Raw genomic sequence first — 18,901 nt, 5'->3', positions numbered from 1 at the left:
GGGTATCCAAAACCATTATAATTTATTAATTTTGTAACTTTAAAAAGTATAATAACTCATATCTAGTAATATTGTAATGCCTTTAGTAATACTATTAGAAATGTTTTATATATTACTGTTTATATTAAAAATACATATAATTTGTCATATGCATTAGTGCCCACCTCATCCCAACAAGCAGTACACACAAGAATAAACAGGAAGGGGAGTTTTTAACCACCCTGAATTACAGTAGATATGCTGCCCTTGACTCTTGAAGTCCATTAGCCAGGGGCAATTATATCTGCTGGGGAATCCTGTGGCAAAAGAAGTTAATTTCATAAAGTACCATTATGACTTAAAGAACATATACATATATACAAAACTTAAAGCCTGAGCTGGCACTCTGAATTCTCTCCTGCTCCTCACCATCCCTTGAGCTGGCAGGGATTCTGACATTTCAGCTTAAAACACAAATTTCAGCACTGCTTTTATAAGGTGCCATAGAGATGCACGGAAAGGCTTTTAAAAGCCCCATTTACTTTACTGTGTGCTTGTTTTACAGTAACACAGAACCCTCCATAAAACATCAGCCCTGCCCTTGTGCAGGTTTAGCTGCTGCCCTCACCTCCCTCTCTGCCTTCCTGCCCCCCAGGAATGCCTGGAGCTGTGCAGGACAGGGCTCTCAGTCACTGCAGACACAGCAAACAAAGAGATTCCAGCTCTCAGGCACCAGGGCAACACCTCCCTTCTAGGGCAGCTTCTCCTTAGGGGAATGCTCAGCTGGACTCTCCTCTGAAGTCCAGTTGGAGGAGTGCTCCTCCTTGAAATCAGCCAGATCTGTGGTACTTTTATTTATTTTAAAGGCTTTTCTTTGCAGATGAGCAGTGGTAGACAGGGTTGGAGTTCTTTCTGTCCGCAAACCAGAGGTTCAGGATGACACAGAGCAAGTTCTGCCATTTCACAGAAGTATTTTTACACAGAAAGTACCCATCACCCAGGCAGAAACTGCTCAGGGTTCAAACACCAAATGAGAAGACCACATAAGAACCACACTGAAAGTGATTTTTTCCTATCCATGACACAATTTGGTTGAAGAAAATTGTCTGCATTTTGCATAAACCAGCAGAATTCCCACAGTATTGAGACATTTAATTTAAAAGTATAACAGAGATTGCAAAACATGTCATCTTGAAAGTGTTGAAAATGCTCTTTTTTTTAATTTTTAAATGACAACTCCAAACTTTTGTTTGAAAGCTACCAGCTTTTAAACTGATATGGTAAGCAGGTCAAGTGATATGAATTCTGAATACATAAGATCATCTCGTTCCTAAAAGGCACTAAAAGTAAACCAGACTGTTTAGCACCAGCACTGTCACAGGCAAATCTTGGGTTAAATGCTCTCATTTTTAATAGGTTCTGTTTTATATTAAGGATATTCATCCAAAACTTCTCATAATTTTACAGAAATGTTCTTTTGTAGTTTCTTGATTTAATCTCTTCGCCCTATTTCACCTTTAAGAACTCTTCAGCTTGACAGACTGGATCCAGCTTTGGCTTTTAAGACACACTTTGCCATTTTGTGTGTCAGCCTTAATCCATTTGTCTGTTTCATCCCTTTGATTCATGTGACCTGGAAAAGAGAGTTGCCTTAGTTTCATTTGACACACAGTAAATATATCATCTTCACATTGTCACTTTTTTCCAAGCTCCCTGGAAACACTTAGAGCACTTTTATTTGGTAGAATTTGTGTACTTTTAGCAGAGACGTTTCCTTCTTGATACAGTTTTTTTTTTACATTAATCTACTTTCCCATCATGTATCTTTACAATAGAGTAAAGATGTTTTTATTATATAGTACTGCACTTTTTCTTCTAAGCTAAGAAATGAGTTATGGTGGGTTGACCCTGGTTGGATGTCAGGTACCTTCCAAAGTCACTCTACCACTCTCCTCCTCAAATGAACAGGCCAGAGAAAATATAACAAGAAGCTCATGGATCAAGATAAGGACAGGGAGAGTTCAGTCAGCAGTTACTGTCAGAGGGAAAACAGACTTGACTTGGGGAAAAACTAATTTTATTTATTCCTAATCAGCTCAGAGAAGGGTAATAAAAAATAAAGCCAAATCATAAAAACATATCCCACTCACCCCTCCCTTTGCTCCAGGCTTTATTTCACTGCTGATTTCTCTACTTCCTCCCCACCAGAGGCACAGGGGGACAGAGAATGGGGGTTTTGGTCAGTTCACACATTATCTCTGCCTCTCCTTCCTCTGCAGAAGGAGAGCTGCTGATGCTCTCCCCTGCTCTGACACGGAGCCCTCCACGAGCTGCAGGTGGATCTCTGCACCCCTGCAGGTCTCTGCCCTGGCAGCTGGAGCACCTCCTGCCCCTGCTTCTGCCCTGGCCTGCACAGCAGCAGGGCTCTTTCTCTCACATATTTTCACTCCTCTCCCCAGCTGCTGGTGTGCAGTAACTGTGTTATTTGTTATCACTGATGGGCTCAGCCCTGGCCAGTGGTGGGGCCATCCTGGAGCAGGCTGATGCTGGCTCTGTAGGACACAGGAGAAGCTTCTGGCAGCTTCTCACAGAAGCCACGCCTAGAGCACCCCCATGACCACAGCCCTTCCCCACAAACCCTACATGTACTGGTTTTCTCTGGGATAGGGTTATTTTTTTTAATAGCAGCTAGGATGAACCATGTTTTAGATTTCTGCTGAAAACAGTGTTGACAATATATAAAATGTGTTATTTCTGAGTGGCCCTTTCAGAGCATCAAGACCTTTCTCCTTCTAAAACAGCCCTGGCAGTGAGGAGGCTGGGGGTGCACAATAAGCTGGGAGGGGACAGGGCCAGGACACTGCCCCCAAATGACCAAAGGGACATTCTGAACTGTGTGGTGTCATGTTCTGTATCAGAGCTGGCAGGAGGAGGAGCAGGGCACAGTCAGAGTGATGGCATTTGTCTGACCCAGTACCTGCTACATGAGACACAGTCCTGCTTTCCTGGGGATGGCTGAACACCTGCCTGCCCTGGGAAGCAGTGAAAGAATCCCTTCTTTTGCTTGGCTTGATGGATAAAGCTTTTGCTTTATCCATCAAACTGTCTTAATCTCAAAGTCTCTTTATGCCAACCATGACTTTTCTCACTTTTACTCTTCTGCTTGGCTCAACAGCCAGTTCTGCTTAAACCATGACTCTACATGAGATACTGATCTGGCCAAGTAATTTCAAAGATGTTAAGAGCCATGATAAGACCTGATTGTTCAGATGCCCAGACATTTTGCAAGTACTATTGTTTCCTTATGATAATGGCCCAAAATAAACCCCACAGCCCTGAGCTTTCTGTCTTACAGGTTTCTCATAAACTTTATAATAACAGGCATGCTCTGAAAAGCTTGCTGTATAAGAAAGAAGAGAGTTCAACTCAGTCTCATTTTATAATCAAAAAATCTAAGACCCAGAGAGAATAAGTGATCTTCCAAATTTATACAAAAGATTTGTGTCCATATTGGGAATTAAACTTTGAAGTGCCTTTATCACAAGGTCAACCTTCACTTTGGTTTACCTTTACAAAATATCATTTATTATTACTTTAGTGTTCATTTAATTGCATGAATTCTAAGTTTAGAATAATTTGAGCCTGGAATAGCAAGAGGGATGGCAGCGATGCAGATTCTGAGCCAATTTTGCAAACATGCTCTGCTCTGACCTGTAACACCGCTGAAATTAAATTCTGGCCAGAGCAAAAACACTGGCAAAACTCCAACTGACATCACTGCACTGCTTTCCACAACCCAGGCCTATGTGCCAGAATTTTTCCATAGCATTTCAGTGCTTTAGCAGCTTTAAGAGGGATTCATTTAAGTTTATGGGCCAAACCCACAGCAATTCTCAACAGGCTGAGGTATGGTTTGGAAGTACAGAGCTCTCAGAGGAGTCCAACAATGTCAGAGTCACTTCAGTGTCCCTTGTTATCAGACTGCAACATGCCTTCAGGTGGCTCCATGGGGGTGTATCAAAATTTCTGCACTCCTCATTGCTCCAGACAGCAGCAGTCTCACCCACACTCAGGGTCAGTGTCATTCCTACAGTACAGCAGAATCCACAGACCTCTACTCATCATCTAATTGCAGACTTAAAACTGTGATGAATCACCAAGTTGGACAAATGTGTTGTATATGGAATCCATTAAAATTTAAAAGTTCAGTTCCTCAAAGCTTTCCTGAATCACTGATTTTCAATAGTATTGTATCAGAGAGTATAGAACAAAAATTAAAACAATCTTTTAAGCATAGATAGCAGTTAAAACATTTCATCAGTCTGGTTTTTAAACATGAAACAGCCTCCAGGTGACAAGAAATTGAACCAACAAAGAAGTACAAAGGAAAATTTCAGATGATCCTTTAACAGAGCTGTAAAACACTAAAAATACATCTTTTTCTCCTAGGGAGAGAGGACACAATAAATGCAGGGCAGAGATATATTTCCAGAAAGTGCATATTGGAGTGCTTGGTCCCAGTTCCTCTCTCTCAAGTTCTTGTGACTATGGCTTGTACTTCTGTACAAGACACAAACACTGAAGCACACAAGCAGCGCTGTAAATGGTTTCATGCACTGCTTACACCTTGGCAAATAAGTTAAAGCAGAGTTTGGGGAACACAGGAACAAATTTACAAGAGCCATTTTAAAGCTGAGTTTCTGTCTGAGCTCTGTGTCTCATTTTGGTTTTGCTATGTGAATGTAGAAAAAAGTTTTGTTCTTTATATTTCTGGAAATTTGCCTGTGAGACAACTATTAAGGTTATTAAGCCCATCACTAGTAGGAGGTTTAAAGTTATTTCCTATATTTGAATTACTTTTTGTATGAGGCACTAATCAAGCAACAAGGCTTAGTTGGAGACCTTTTGATGACTGCTTGGGTCTTAACTGTACTCACTGCTTGTACTCTGAACACCATGAGAGCATAGTGGATTTTGAGGAGGACTTTACTAGCTTGATTAAATCACAAAAGCAAACAGCCTCCTGAACTGAGCACGAGGTGGGGGAAATTAATTTCTAAACCTACCAGTTAAGACAGCAGCAGGAGTTCAGGAGAAGACAGATACACTATTATGCTGTGTATACCTTGCAATTTAAAGCCCAGGAAAAAGGTTGTGTTTTTTCCCCTCCCCGGTGTGTGGTGTTTAAAGGAAGGTGACACCTTTGCAAAACTTTACAGCCAAGTACTGACTGTTTATTTACTTGCCTTCCTGGAGATTGGAAAAGTTGAGAGGTCTGTTTTCACATCACAAAACACAAGAAGAGGATCATATTTTAAGTGTTCTTCACTGGTTGTGTTAGGACTGTGGTATATATCAAAAGGTTGTGAACAGCTTGAGTTGAATGCAAGCTGAAACCAATAAAAATCTGTAGGCTAGCATCTCATCTAATGTGTTTAATAAAAGTTGGATGAACTTTCTATTTGACTCGAAGGAATGTAATCGTTTCCAGATACAACCTGGGTCTTTGTTTATTTTTTTTAAGATATTGCTTAAGGATCAAGGCTTCACAGAGGGCAGTGTGTAGAGGGACATTATAAAACAAAGCTCTTCCCACTCAATTCTAGTGGCCAAGAGTCAATAAAAACTGCTTCTAAGAAAGAAGGAAAGTTCTGAAGTGCCTTGAGAACAGACTAAACAGGGGGGGCATGACAACAGATAGTGTTACTCCTGGGATCACAACTGCAATGCTGACTGCAGCAAACCCAGGACAGCTGCACAGTGGGAGCACTTGTGCAGCTGGTAAGCTTCAGATAAAACCTGAGGTTTCAGCAGACTGACATAATACAAGCTCTTTCACTTACTTCCCTTTTAAAGGCAAGTTGCTTCTCTCATGTTATTCACTGCCCCCTCAGCTGTGTTTGTATTCAACCCTTGAACTCCAGGCAGCTAAAAACACAGACATTACCTTGGAGTAAGCAATAGAGAATTTCTCATCATGAAGACTCTTATCCACATCCATCCATCAAGCTTTGTGCTTGGTACAAGAGACTGATGCAGTCAGCCCCCTCTGGCACACTGGCCTTACAGCAATCCTAAAGGGAAGGGCACAGCATTCCACAGGCTGCTCTCCCAGCACTACTGTGTGAGGGACCACTGAGTGAACAGTGAGAAGTGATTATTCCTGATGGCAGGAAACATCTGTCTGGATCCCCTTTGCTCCAGCAGGGAACATCAGGCAGATGTGAAAGTTGTAATATTTCAGTGCATGCCTGAGTGAATGATTGCTGTAAGGAGAAAGGTGCTTCTCACCACAGTCTCTGGGGAAAACCAGGATGAGAAGACCTGAAGCATGTTGGTAAGAGAAACATGAAAAGTCAGAGATAGGACAGAAGTGTCAATGTCCATCTTTTCAAAGGAACCTAGTAATTACAGACAGGCTGACTCTCCAGAGGCACAGGAAGAAGGCCAGCTAAGAAGTTCTGCAGTATTAAAAGAATAATTGGATACTTAATCAACCCATAAGGTAGAGGCAATGTGAAAATTTAGTGCCATGACCTAGTTGAACTGTTAGAACATGGGTTGGACTTGATGATCTTAACGGTCCCTTCCAACCTAGAAATTCTGTGATTCTGTGATTTTCACGGGGGAGGAGTTAGAGAAGTCAATGGGGGATTTCCTCTGCACGTCCTGCTCACACATCTGAGGGAAGGCATAAATGAGAGTCCTATTACCTGCATGGGCACCAGAAGCACGGCTCAGAGGAACACTGCTCTCTCAGGTGGCTTAGCAAAGCTCTTGCGCTGTAGCCAGGATGGGATAAGTACCAAAACCTAAAAGTCCTGTTAACTGCTGCAATTGTTGTCATGCTGAAAACAGCTGGGAGCAAGTGTGTCTCCACTTGGGAGAAAACCAAAGCATATGCTCTTTGTATAAGGAGAGAGAAACACAGAGAAGGTAAAAACAGGGAGTTGAGAAGGTAAAAACAGGGAGACACAGTAACAACAAACATCCACAGCCTCTGAGAAGCACCTGGGACACAGTGGGACATTTACCATGGAAATTCACAGAGATGCTGCAAACCAGCTGAATTGCCTGCAAAGTTAAAAGATTCCTCAGCACCAAGCAGATGGCATCAGGTGAAAGGCTGCCACTGGATATGAACTTGGCACTAGAACTGGGGCAGGGATGGAGAAACACACAAAATCAGGTGAGTCCCTGGCATCACACAGAGATGAGATTGACCTGGTTTATTTTCCAGACAATTAGGTTTGTAAATTGACACCATTTGCTACAAGGATTCAAATGAAGTCTCTGAATGACTGCAAGATTTTTTCCAGCAAGTTCACAGGGTCAACACACAAGTTAGCAACCAAAGTGGCTGAAGTGTGTCCAGAGGCTGCATTTCATTTGGTCCCCATCCACCCACATGCCTGAGAACCTTCCTCTGTTACTGTGGAGCGGGTGGGGCAGATGGTCCCAGTAACCTGAGACAGGAGAAAACAGGGCTGAAAGCCTCTCCTGAGGAAGCACTGAATTTGGTCTGAGATGCTCACATCACCCGGTCTGCACAACCTGCAGTACTGACAATCCTCCTGCCTCCCCAGACAAATGCCACAGCAAGTTTACCTTGCTCTTTAGTCAAGTCATAATTTTTAGTCCAATTGCGAGTCTACAGAACAATTCATCTCTTTATTTCTCTGTAGCAACTTCTTACATCCTAGAAAAATGCTTCTTCTCTTCCTTTTGTCTTCTCTTTTGAGACAAAACCAGAACTTTTCAATCTTCTCTTGTTAATCATGATTTCAGGACTCTGATCACATGTTCTTCTTTAGAGACTACAGTTTCAAAGCACAGTACTTAAAACTGGACACATTCCAGAATATATTACTAATGCCATGTAAAGCCAAGGGATTATTTTGAGTTTTACAGAACAACCATGTTAACATGCTGTTTGTTTTCAATGGTGTAACACTATTGTTTCCTGATATTATTTAAATATTGCTCCTCTCAGGACTACACAGGTAATTGTTCCTACCTTTGTACTTTGAACTTAACTTTTTAGAAAATGGCCAAAAAAGCATGTAAATCAAAATTATATGAACTTTAACCTTGACCTTCAACCTGTTTGCAACCCCTTTAACATAAGAGTCTTCTAAGTTCATTTTCTGCTTAAATATTTAACACTTTTTAGCCTGCTTCTCACTCTCTTACCACATGTAGTACCTATAGCAAATTACCTCCACAGGCATAAGATTTAAGAACACATGCACACCTGGAGACAGGGAGAAGGCAGACATTGAGCAGGAAGGGCTTCTCTTCTTGCCAGGAAAAAGAAACACCACCTTGACATGATTACAATCAGAAATTACTGGAATTACTCAAGCACCCTAAAAGCAGCCAAACACTTCTACTGATGGAAGCTGGACCAGTGCTTAGCATGAACTCTGTTTTTGTAACATTTCATTATAGCACACATACTGCTTTCAAGACTACCTTACTGATGCCAATGGAAACAGACGCCTTGCCCTTGCAAATTACTTCAAAGAATGAAAACTCCCTGTCACTGCTCTCCAGTTCCCTCCCTTTCTCAGCAAGTGTCTCAGTTTTGCAGGGAAGTCCCTTCTTTTCCTAAAAGAGCAAAGCCATTTCCACACTCCCATCCCTCTGTCTCTAGAGCACTCACTGCAGACTTCCATCCCTTGTTTCCCCTAATTCCCTCTCTATTCCTTGGCACAGCCCTGGCTGGGAGTGCTGGTGGGGCTGTGGTGCACTGACAGCCCCTCAGTGTGGAAGTGGGGGTGATGCTGCACATGAAAACTGCTCCAAAGCAGTAGGGAAGGCTTCCCTGGAGCAGCAAAGTGCAGGAAGAAGTGCATGTTTATCCAAGTCACACAACTCTGCCTTGTCTTCCCACTGGACAGCCTCCTCTCTGACACATTCACATATTCCCAGGGGCAAGTGAAGCTTCCTAAAAGGTCACAGTGCCTGTGCTATTCACATGAGAACTGGATTTTCTGAAAAATCATCTGGTTTTCAACTAATCTTTGAAGTCAAAAGCATAAAACTCTTAAACTGCCATGTTCTTGTGATGCAGTTTTTAACCCCTTGGCAAAGCCCCTCTTCACTCTCTGTTTTACCTCTCTTCAGTCACAACAGCAGGACAGCCATGGACCTTGTACCTGAAACTTCAACAATGAATAATGCTCCCAGGATACAGAAATTGTATTAAATGATTTTCAGTTATTTGAAAATCTACTTAAACAAGAAAATTACCAAATATCACCTTTAGGAAGAAGCAATTGTTGATAGTGAGGGGACAAGAGCAGAAAGAATACACTGTAAGGTAGAGAGAAATAGAAGGAGGAAGTATTTCCCTTTCTATGTAATGCTGCAACTTCTTTAAACAACTGATAATCATTGGCCTGATGCTGTTGCCTTGGCATAATTCTTGATGATTTCTGTGCCTTTGGGACGTGTATATTTGAGAGTTAACTAATCAGAGTTTCTGCTTTTGGCCTCAAGTGCCAAGATCATTTCCATACAGAACAGTGGGCTGAAAAATTGCATCTGCTTCAGTGATGACTGTCCCACACAAACACTGACTGGGTTGTGAAAGCAGAGAAGTCATTCAGCTGTGGATATTTGAAACACCATTCTTATCTTTAATGTTGCCAAAGTAGCAGGATGATTGACTGCCTGGTGGTCCTCATTCACTGAGAAGTCTTTTACTGCTGAGGTGATTCATTACACCAAGTCTTGCTAGAACCTGGGGTCCTTCCACAGATTTCTAGCCTGACAACCTCTAATTTTGCTTTTTGTAGAAACTGTATTTAATAACCACTACTAAATTTAAGTGCTAGTTACTGTTCCCAGGCAGAAAGAGATATATAAGCAGGCTACATCCTAAAATTATGTAATTACACTTCCAATGTTTTCCTGACTTTGAGATCCCCATCTTACATGGGGGAAGAAAAGAGGTTTTGTGCATATTTTCTTAGGTTTAAAACTCAAACTTACTCAATCTGCAGTCACAGCAGGTCACACTGACATAACACATTCAAACATGGAGCTGGAGCCCTCAGACACATTCAGTTAATGTTTTCTCTAGAGCAAACTGTGTAATTGGTAAAAGCAACAGCCTTAACTTCTAGATAACAACATCTGGAGTGGGGGAGAGAAACACACACCCTGACAGTGAATGGTACAACTGTTTTCTAAAGCAGGAAACTGCAAGACCCAGGATTCTAAGTTCAGTTTTACATGCCTTACAAGAATACTTCTAGTAATTGCAGGTACCTCTCCATGTACTCTCTGTCTCTATTCCTCCAGCTCCAGCTTCTTCTGCTCTTCTTATCTCCCACCTATCATTTCTCAGCCTATCCTGCACTACTGTACATTTATTTATATATATGCAATATACCCCTTTTATTTACCCCTTTGACTCAGAAACAGACAGATTTCTTTTTATTAATATATTCTTAATATAACAGATTGCCTAGGAAAGTCTATATGACTTTCTAAGCCAACAAAACAATGGGTCAAATTCAGCCCAGGTGAATTATCTCCCACAAATTCACTGGACTAAGACTAAGGAGGAATTTGGCTCTAAGGCTTTTGTTAGAAGAAGTTGATTACATTCACAAGTCATTTACCAAATAAAATTTTAAAGTCATCCAGTAACATGGGAGTACAAGAGCACAAGCAAACATCTGAATGTGGAGCAGATTAAACAAGCAGCTGCCAAGGGCAATAAACTAATAAAGAAATGTAGATGCCTTTGACTTAGGCCAGACAGACATTTATTGGAAACCAAGATTAGTAAGCCTTACCACTTAGAGTTACATGATCATCTTTGGAGGCACTCTGTGTTTCTTTTAACTGGATCTCTGAACTCACATCCACTTTTCTTCCAGACAGCTCTAAATAGGCTTTGAGAGATGCAGGTACCTTGACTGTAATTGAACCTGGTATAAATTTAAGTGAAAGCTGGTTAGTTTAACCCTGAGATCAAAGCATGAAATACTCCATTATTTCACTAACTTGAATCAAATTATCATTTGGTTGTGCTTGGTTGGGTTTTTTAAAAAGTCTTCAGAAACAGTAACCTCTTTTTTTTGGTCATTGAAAGGATAAATGAAGGTATCTTCATTTATCATAAGCAGAGTATGTCACATGTATGTCAAAATAGTATAATAATATTTCAAAAATAAATAGTGACATACACTTCTAGCAGTGTCTTTTGGTAGAGGATCTTATTACAGGAATGATCAAGGGAAGCAAATATAATAGATCCCATAGGTATTATGACCAAGTTCATCTTCTAGCTGCATATTGACATTCCAGAGCAAGGACAGGGCATCAGACTTGACAAATAACCCAGTCACTGCATGGCACATGATGAAAGAATTGCTCCTCTGGAAGGATGAGCTGCTCTCACTGTCTGTGAGCACTGGCAATTGTCTCTGCTTTACTGCTTAGGGCCAGCTGTTCACAGCCTCCAACAGATGCACTCTCAAAACTGACTAACCAGTTTAGACTGTGTATCACTAAAATGTAAACTAGTAGCAAAATTGCAGCTTTGGTGGCCTGAATAATTCCACTTTGAGATTAAAACCAGAAATTCTGACTTGTGCTTCCCCTAAATATGTGCATGTACACGTCAGATCAAAGGCAGACACTGGGCCCCAACCTGCCCACGTTAGTCATCTTTGGAATAACTCAGTCACAAAGTCTGAAAGCTCTCTCCTACACATTAGATCAAAAACCTGAAAAAATCAGAATATGCTTCTTTTTATTCTTATTGTATATTTATACAATATTTATTGTATTCTTTAGTTTTTTTATACAATATTTTTTTATACAATATTTATTGTATTCTTTAGTTTTTGCTTAATTTTAACATTTAATTTAGAAAAATATAAAGCAGTTTCTTGACATCCATCCCAGAAGCTCCAGCAGAACATGGTAAGAATAACAGCTAAGAAGCAGCAGGAAGCAACCCTAGCTGAGCCATTTACACACAGCAGAACCACTTGCCTGTGACAGTTCTGATGAACAAATAACTTCCAGTATAATTTAAGCCTGCATTTTGCTGGATACACAAAAGCCTTAGAATAAGAAAGGGAAAAGGTCTTCATCTGTGGGTCCTCTTTGGAGAGTTGCTCAGAGATGACTCACAAAAACCAGCACACATGCAGCTCATTTAGCACAAGCGGGACATTTTCTACACTGCAGCTGTCGGCAGTTATTCTGAATTTACAGGGTAAACAGAAACAGAGCTTCAACTTTGCCTTGACTAAACTGTGCTGCCAGAAGAGATGTTAGAAAATATTTTGAAAATAACATTAATTAGCTTTTGTTAAAGACATTGCTCTTTTCTTCTAGCTCAAAGAGACATTAACTTAGCAAAATAAAAGATACTAAAGGCAACCAAGAAATAATATAAAAATAAACTTCTTTGCACTAATGAAGCCAAAATAGATTTATGCATCTTTCTGTACAATTATTTCAATTCACTGACACAATGAGTCTCATTTTGAGTAACCTTTAGGTTTCAACAGCGCACAGGCTTTGTTTTACAGGAGACAGAAGTGGACCAAATACCATTCTTAAACCACCTGAAGTGTCTGACACAACATTACAATCAAGTTTAGAAATGCTGTGGTGTGTTTTGGCTTGTTTTGGATTTTTTTGGTTTGTTTGCATTTTGGGTTTTTTGGTGTCTTTTTTTTCTTTTCCCAAACTAGGATTAACAAGATGTATTCAGGACTCTATAATTTACAGTATCATATCTTCAGAATGGCAAAACTATGAATTCAACTTTAGGTGTGAGCTTTTAACTAAAAAGAGAAATTTTAGTGAGTAAGCAGGAGAGAAAATGAAGGAAAAAGGTAATGTAAGGCTCTCCCATCTTTGTTTTTCTGCCTTCAAATTTTCATAGGAGGACATTTCAGTCAGAAGGCAAGAAAAATAAAGGTATGTGTGTCAGTGATCACTGCCCATACAGCATGATGGAGAAAACTGTGCTGAAGGCAAAGGAGCACTGTAACCCTAGTCAACTCTGCACAATTCTGCTGGGCATATTGCCAGGAAAAAAAGGAAAAACATTGAAAAACACAAACACATTTAATCCATCTTAAGTATTCTTGTCTCTGACAGAGCTTATTGTATTTTAAGTATTTATAGACATCTTCCAATAATGATGGAAAAAGAAAAAGTAAATAACCAACAATCACAAACTATTTTTTACAACAAAGCCCCAAAACAAACCCTTATCTCCTTTTCCTTTACATCAAAATCTGCCAGAAAAAAAATTATTTGATTTAGTTTGCTAACCTTTCTGGGATTTCAGATCCACTTTTCTTAATTGACTGACATAAACATCTATTGTCCCATGATATGTAGAAGCTTTTAGACTTCCATCTGATGAATCTAAAAAACAAAAGAAAATAACTTGTAGATCATTCATTCTTTTTAAGTAAACATTTGCCAGAATATTTCTTTATACCTCAAACTGATTTTTATCAATTCTTTTGTCTTTGAGAAGTATCATAATAATTTACAGACTGTCAGCCTTCACTTAGAATAACAGATTTCTGAAAAAACCTTATCTCCCCACCCCAGAGCTGGGGCACACTCTGGTCCTCAGGCTGTAGCTCTGCAGTTGTCCTACATGACAAGGTAGTACACATCTTTCTACAGGAATGTCTTCATCTCTGTCTGAAAACCAAGCATGAAACTTGAATACTAAGATCTCTTTTAGCTTCCAAAAGAGTTCATTTGCTCAGAGCCTGTGCAGGGAGAACTTTACCCAGGAAAGCTCCCCCATGCCCAAACCAAGCAGCTGTGCACTGCAAGACCTTGTTACACAGAATAACTGAGCACAGGCTTTGTAAAGTCTGATTCACTACATCTGAACTACCAACAAATGTTTAATTCATGCAGGAAAACAGCATTTGTTCTGTGCCCTGGAACAGAGAGGCCTAACTTCTCTTTTATACCTTATTAGCAGAAATTTATGATCATAAAAGTTGGTAAAGAAGCATTTTTACAAATAGAAAGTCTTCAAGAAGCTTTAAGTGTACACCTGAGTAATTTTTATTTGCAATGTGTTCCAATTTTAAATACCTAGAATTCCACAATATTAAGTGAAGTCCCAAAGAGTTTACTTTCAAACTACTGAACAAGCTTATACCCAATAAGAATTGCAAAGAAATTATTTTAAAAAAATATCTAGAGGAGCATAAAAAATTACCTTGGTACATGAGCAAAAGGCAGTTACTGAGAGGTATTTTTAGAGACAATGCTAGAAATTAAAGTATTGGCAAGAAATCCTGAGACATTGATAGAGACTGGTTTCTGAATATGCATGCAAAAAACCCAAGTCAAACTGTTAGAAACAGCTAAAAAACAAAACTTGAATGAAAAAAATTTTTTTAAAGTAAAAGCATTAATGAGAGAATGAACTTGATTAATTAACAAGGATGTCTCATATTAACATTTTATGCTTGCCATACAGTTTTAGCTCTAAGTAAACTCATCTGGAGCTTTTCTGATCCCAGGTTTCAAGCACAGATGCCAAAGATCAGCGCATTGCTTACAACAGCAAAATCACAGAAAAGAATCTTTATCCCACAGCTAAAGCAGATTTCTTTGGAGGGGAAAGCAATCAAAAAAACACAGCTAATCCATACTTAGTCAGCTGAGAAAGTGAGAAGAGCTTTGGCTGAAAACAAACCACTAATAACTAGAACTGGATGTGAATGCTTCTGCCATTCCAAGACTGTACTAAAGAAGGTCTGTTCAAAATCTGAAAAAAGAAAATTAACTCTTCATTAATAATGAAGAGCTTTGCTTGTCTAAGTGAAAATGAAATACTGATTTTAACTGATGTTTTTTTAAAAGGTTGTTCATAATAGTTGAAAAGTTAAAATCATTAGAAGTGGAAAATTTGGCATGCATACACCTTTTTAATGCACATTTTAAGGGGTGATCACTAGAAGTTTTCATACAAAGGCTGTTTTTGCAGATATTCCCCATCAAATTTAGTAACAGCCAATTACCAACTCCACATAACCTTGACAGAGATTTTGCTGGCAACAGATACAGGAAACATCCAGCCTTTGACAGGAAACATCCAGCCTTTGACAGGAAACATCCAGCCTTTGACAGGAAACATCCAGCCTTTGACTCTTCTGCTTTAAACAGAACCTATAATAAGTTCCTTTATCTATTCTAGGAAGGAAGAAGAGTCTCCTGTGACAGAACAGCAGCTCTCTCCAGGGAGAACAACTACAAACAATCCACATACCACCAGCTGATGGTGCTTCAGAGGGACAACATTTATCCACTGAAGCCTTTCTCTTCCCACTTCTCAAATGCAAAAGCAGCTCCTGTGAGATTCTTCCCAGTGGGAAGATAACTTTTGTGAATCTGCAAGACTGAACAAAGTGTTTTTTCCAAGATCTTCAATTAAAAAATAGTAAAATAAAAAGAGTTCTTGTTTTGTGAGAGACTGGATGGTGTTGGCAGAAGGCATCAACATGAATAAAGGATGCAGGAGGAGGGCAGTAGGGACAGGCTCACCAAGGCACCAAGATCTACCAGGAAAGCCAAAAACAACCTTGAGGGAACTGGAACACTTTTCCATTGAGGAATTCTGTTTTGGGAGGAAAACTTGCCAGATTTTGAGTCTCAGAGTACCTCACTAATACAAAGTTTCCTATGGCTGAAGAAATTTCAGCAGAGTTTCAAAACCACCAAGAAGCTTGGCAGCACTACCCAAACATTAAACCTGACACTACAATACTGTAAAGTAAACAACTGTTAAGCTTTGACCTATGGAAGTAACATGAAATATATTTTATGGAAACAAATTAATATGATTTATTTAATAAATGTTACAGATATGATATTAAATACAAGTGTGTAGATACAATTAAGAATACCAAGAAACATGGAATTGTTCATGAGTTCTGCAAAGTCCACAAAAATCCTGTTTTGTGTCTCTAACTCTTCACAAATAAAGGGGAATAAAAGCAAAATGGATTTAAACCCCCCCAAAAAATAAGGCACAACAGAGTGCCCAAATATAAATAAATATTTCAACAATGAAAAATGACCCTATACTAAGAAGCAGAGGCTGATAGCATAAAATACATAACAAATAGCAATGGAGACAATACATATTTTATGGTTATGACAGATCAAACCTAAGGCAATTTACTTTCAAAGATATACCCAGTGCTAGCTGTTATGAATGTGAATAACTGAAGGTAAAAATGTAGAGTTTGAATTCAGAGTTTGCTAAGGACCAACAGGGAAAAGGTTTTCTCCAGGTTTTTCAAGGGGGAGAACAAGGACAAAGCCTTTTGCTGGAAATGGAACAGATGGTCAGTCTTGTGCAACTTTAGCTATTTAGGAATTTACTGGTACTAGAGAAAAAAGATAAAATAAAAGGGCACAGTGAAGCAAGATGTCCTTGGAAGGACAAAAGTCTCTGTTAAGTTTTATGGAAATAAATAGAGCCTGAAGAATAAAACCTGTGTCACATAATTTGACTGCACAAAAAGATCAGTGAAAGTCCTACAAAGGTAACATTTAGCATCACTTCTCCCTTCACTTTATAACCCAGCACTAAAGAAAGGATTAAACTGTGATGGTGTTCACAGGGGTCCCAGGATGAGGGAAGAGATGAGAATGTTGACTCCATGTTTCAGAAGGCTTGGTTTATTATTTTATGATATATATTATATTAAAACTATACTAAAAGAATAGAAGAGGATTTCATCAGAAGGCTGGCTAAGAATAGAAAAAGAATGATAACAAAGGCTTGTGACTGACCGAGACAGTCTGGACAGCTGGACTGTGATTGGCCATTAATTAGAAACAACCACATGAGACCAATCCCAGATCCACCTGTTGCATTCCACAGCAGCAGATAATCATTGTTTACATTTTGTTCCTGAGGCCTCTCAGCTTCTCAGAGAAAAAATCCTAAGGAAAGGATTTTTCAGAAAATATCATGGCTACATTTAACACAAGTGATCTTTACTTAAATCTAAGCAACAACATGTTTTTCTTAATAGCACCTAAAGAACGACCTTGTTTATGGTAAAATCAGTGATAAAAATCAATCTCTAGAGGAACACAAAATATCTATTATTATTTGATTATAGACTGGAGGAAGCATGAAATTCCAAGGCATCTGAAGTGTGAGGAAGATTTAATTCCTGCTTAGCTAGCAATCTAGTATTTCTTATTGATAGGAAACTGGCAAAAATTCTTGGTTCAGTTCATTGTTCTAAAACTGTCATATGAAAAGTATTATAAGAAACTGAAATGCATTCACTAAATACTTCATTATTATTATTTAGAATTCAGTAAACTGCACACACAACTGAAAAATCCTTAGCAATCCTGACCATACTCACCATGGGACCTGGCAGAACAAATGATGCAACACACAAAGCAAAGAAATCTCTCAAGAAAACAATTCCTTTCCTAACCAAATTATCCAAGCTATATTTTTATATATTAATGATCTATTTTCTACCCCAATTCTAAATTATAACCATTAGTTGCAAAGGCCATAAACTCTTTTTGATAAATTACTCTGCTCCAAAAAAGCCCAAACAACCAACCCAACTGGCTTGCCTAGTTTGGAGAAAAGGAAGCTGGGGGTGACCTCATTGCTCCCTGCAGCTTCCTGGGGAGGGGAAGGGCACAAAAGGGTGCTGAGCTTTTCTCCCTGGTGCATGTGAAATGTTGCATGGGAATGGTTCCTTCTAGGAAGGATTTTTTTACAGAGAGAGTGGTCAAACACTGGAGCAGGGGTCCCAGAGAGGCTTGTGCCCCAAGCCTGTTTAAGAGTTTAAGAGCCCCTAAACAAGACACTGCCACTCTTGGCCAGGCTGTTGGACAGGATGATCACTGTAGGTCCCTTCCAACTGAAATAAGGGATAAGTCCTTCAGCAAACTGGTTGAGTAGGAGGTGATCTCATATTTTTAAGAGTTCAAAGTCTGGACCTTCAAAGTCTTTTACCTTTAGAAAATTCCATAAAAATACCAGGGATGTTTAGTGCTCTTTAGGAAAAGATGAAGTCTATCTAGTGCTGTCAGAATTGAAATCTGAAAAATAAAGTTTCTTCAACAGCAAGAGTGTCTCAATGCTTAAGCTGAACCTGCTTAGTTAAGGAAAATAATCATCATCTGTTGATGGAAAAAGTACCTCCTATATTAAGAAACCTTTATTTAAACACTCTTCATACCCTATGAGTTTATTTAAGAGAAGGAAAAACAGCCTAGCAAGTTGAATTTAATTCTGTGGTTTAATGACTAACTCATAAGAATGTGTCTTGCATTCATTTTCCAGGAATGCTAATACAGAGCTCTTAGAAACATAACAAGAGTTGTTAACAGTCCTGAACACATCTTAGAGATGGCCCCTGAAACACACTTAGTGAGTGACTGCAGTTAACAGCATCAGCAGAAATCTGCAAGATCTGGGCCTGAGGAAATCCTCCTACATTCAAAAGGCACACTGAGCCTTGTCTAAGATTCTGTTACTTCAATTTCCTGCCATACCAATAATTAGAATTTGAGACCAATAATTAGAATTTGAGTTTCTCACTTTGGTGTTTGTGTGCTATAAATGCACTGATATAACTGATATAACACCATAACTGATAGCTCTGAGTTATCCTGTCATATAAATGCCCACGTTCCCAATAAAAGGGAATATGAGCTGTTTTCATTTCTGAAGGGAAAACTACTGGCATAATGGTTTGAAAATACTGAAATTACCACAAGCCTTCCCATCATCTCCCCAAGTAAGTAATACATCAATAATAAGCTTCCTGATATAAAAATTAAACATAGCTAATCACTGATAGCAAAAAATGTAAGAGAGAGAACTACAGTAAGGGCACAACTGCAATTG

General features: G+C 39.3%; 1 protein-coding gene across 1 annotated transcript in view; it reads right to left on the bottom strand.

Moving 5' to 3' along the window:
* Positions 1–18,901, bottom strand: part of FAM185A (family with sequence similarity 185 member A) — a 37,535-nt gene continuing 18,634 nt past the window's right edge. The window contains exons 6-8 of the mRNA XM_084205392.1: positions 13,297–13,392; positions 10,791–10,925; positions 1–1,612 (exon numbers count right to left, since the gene is read on the bottom strand). Of these exons, the coding sequence (XP_084061518.1) occupies positions 1,497–1,612; positions 10,791–10,925; positions 13,297–13,392 (347 nt within the window). The 3' untranslated portion in view covers positions 1–1,496. The remainder of the gene's footprint in view (positions 1,613–10,790; positions 10,926–13,296; positions 13,393–18,901) is intronic.

Source organism: Fringilla coelebs (genome assembly GCF_963513975.1).
Source record: "Fringilla coelebs genome assembly, chromosome: 5".
NCBI lineage: Eukaryota > Metazoa > Chordata > Aves > Passeriformes > Fringillidae > Fringilla > Fringilla coelebs.
This window is presented reverse-complemented; position numbering and strand designations above follow the sequence as displayed.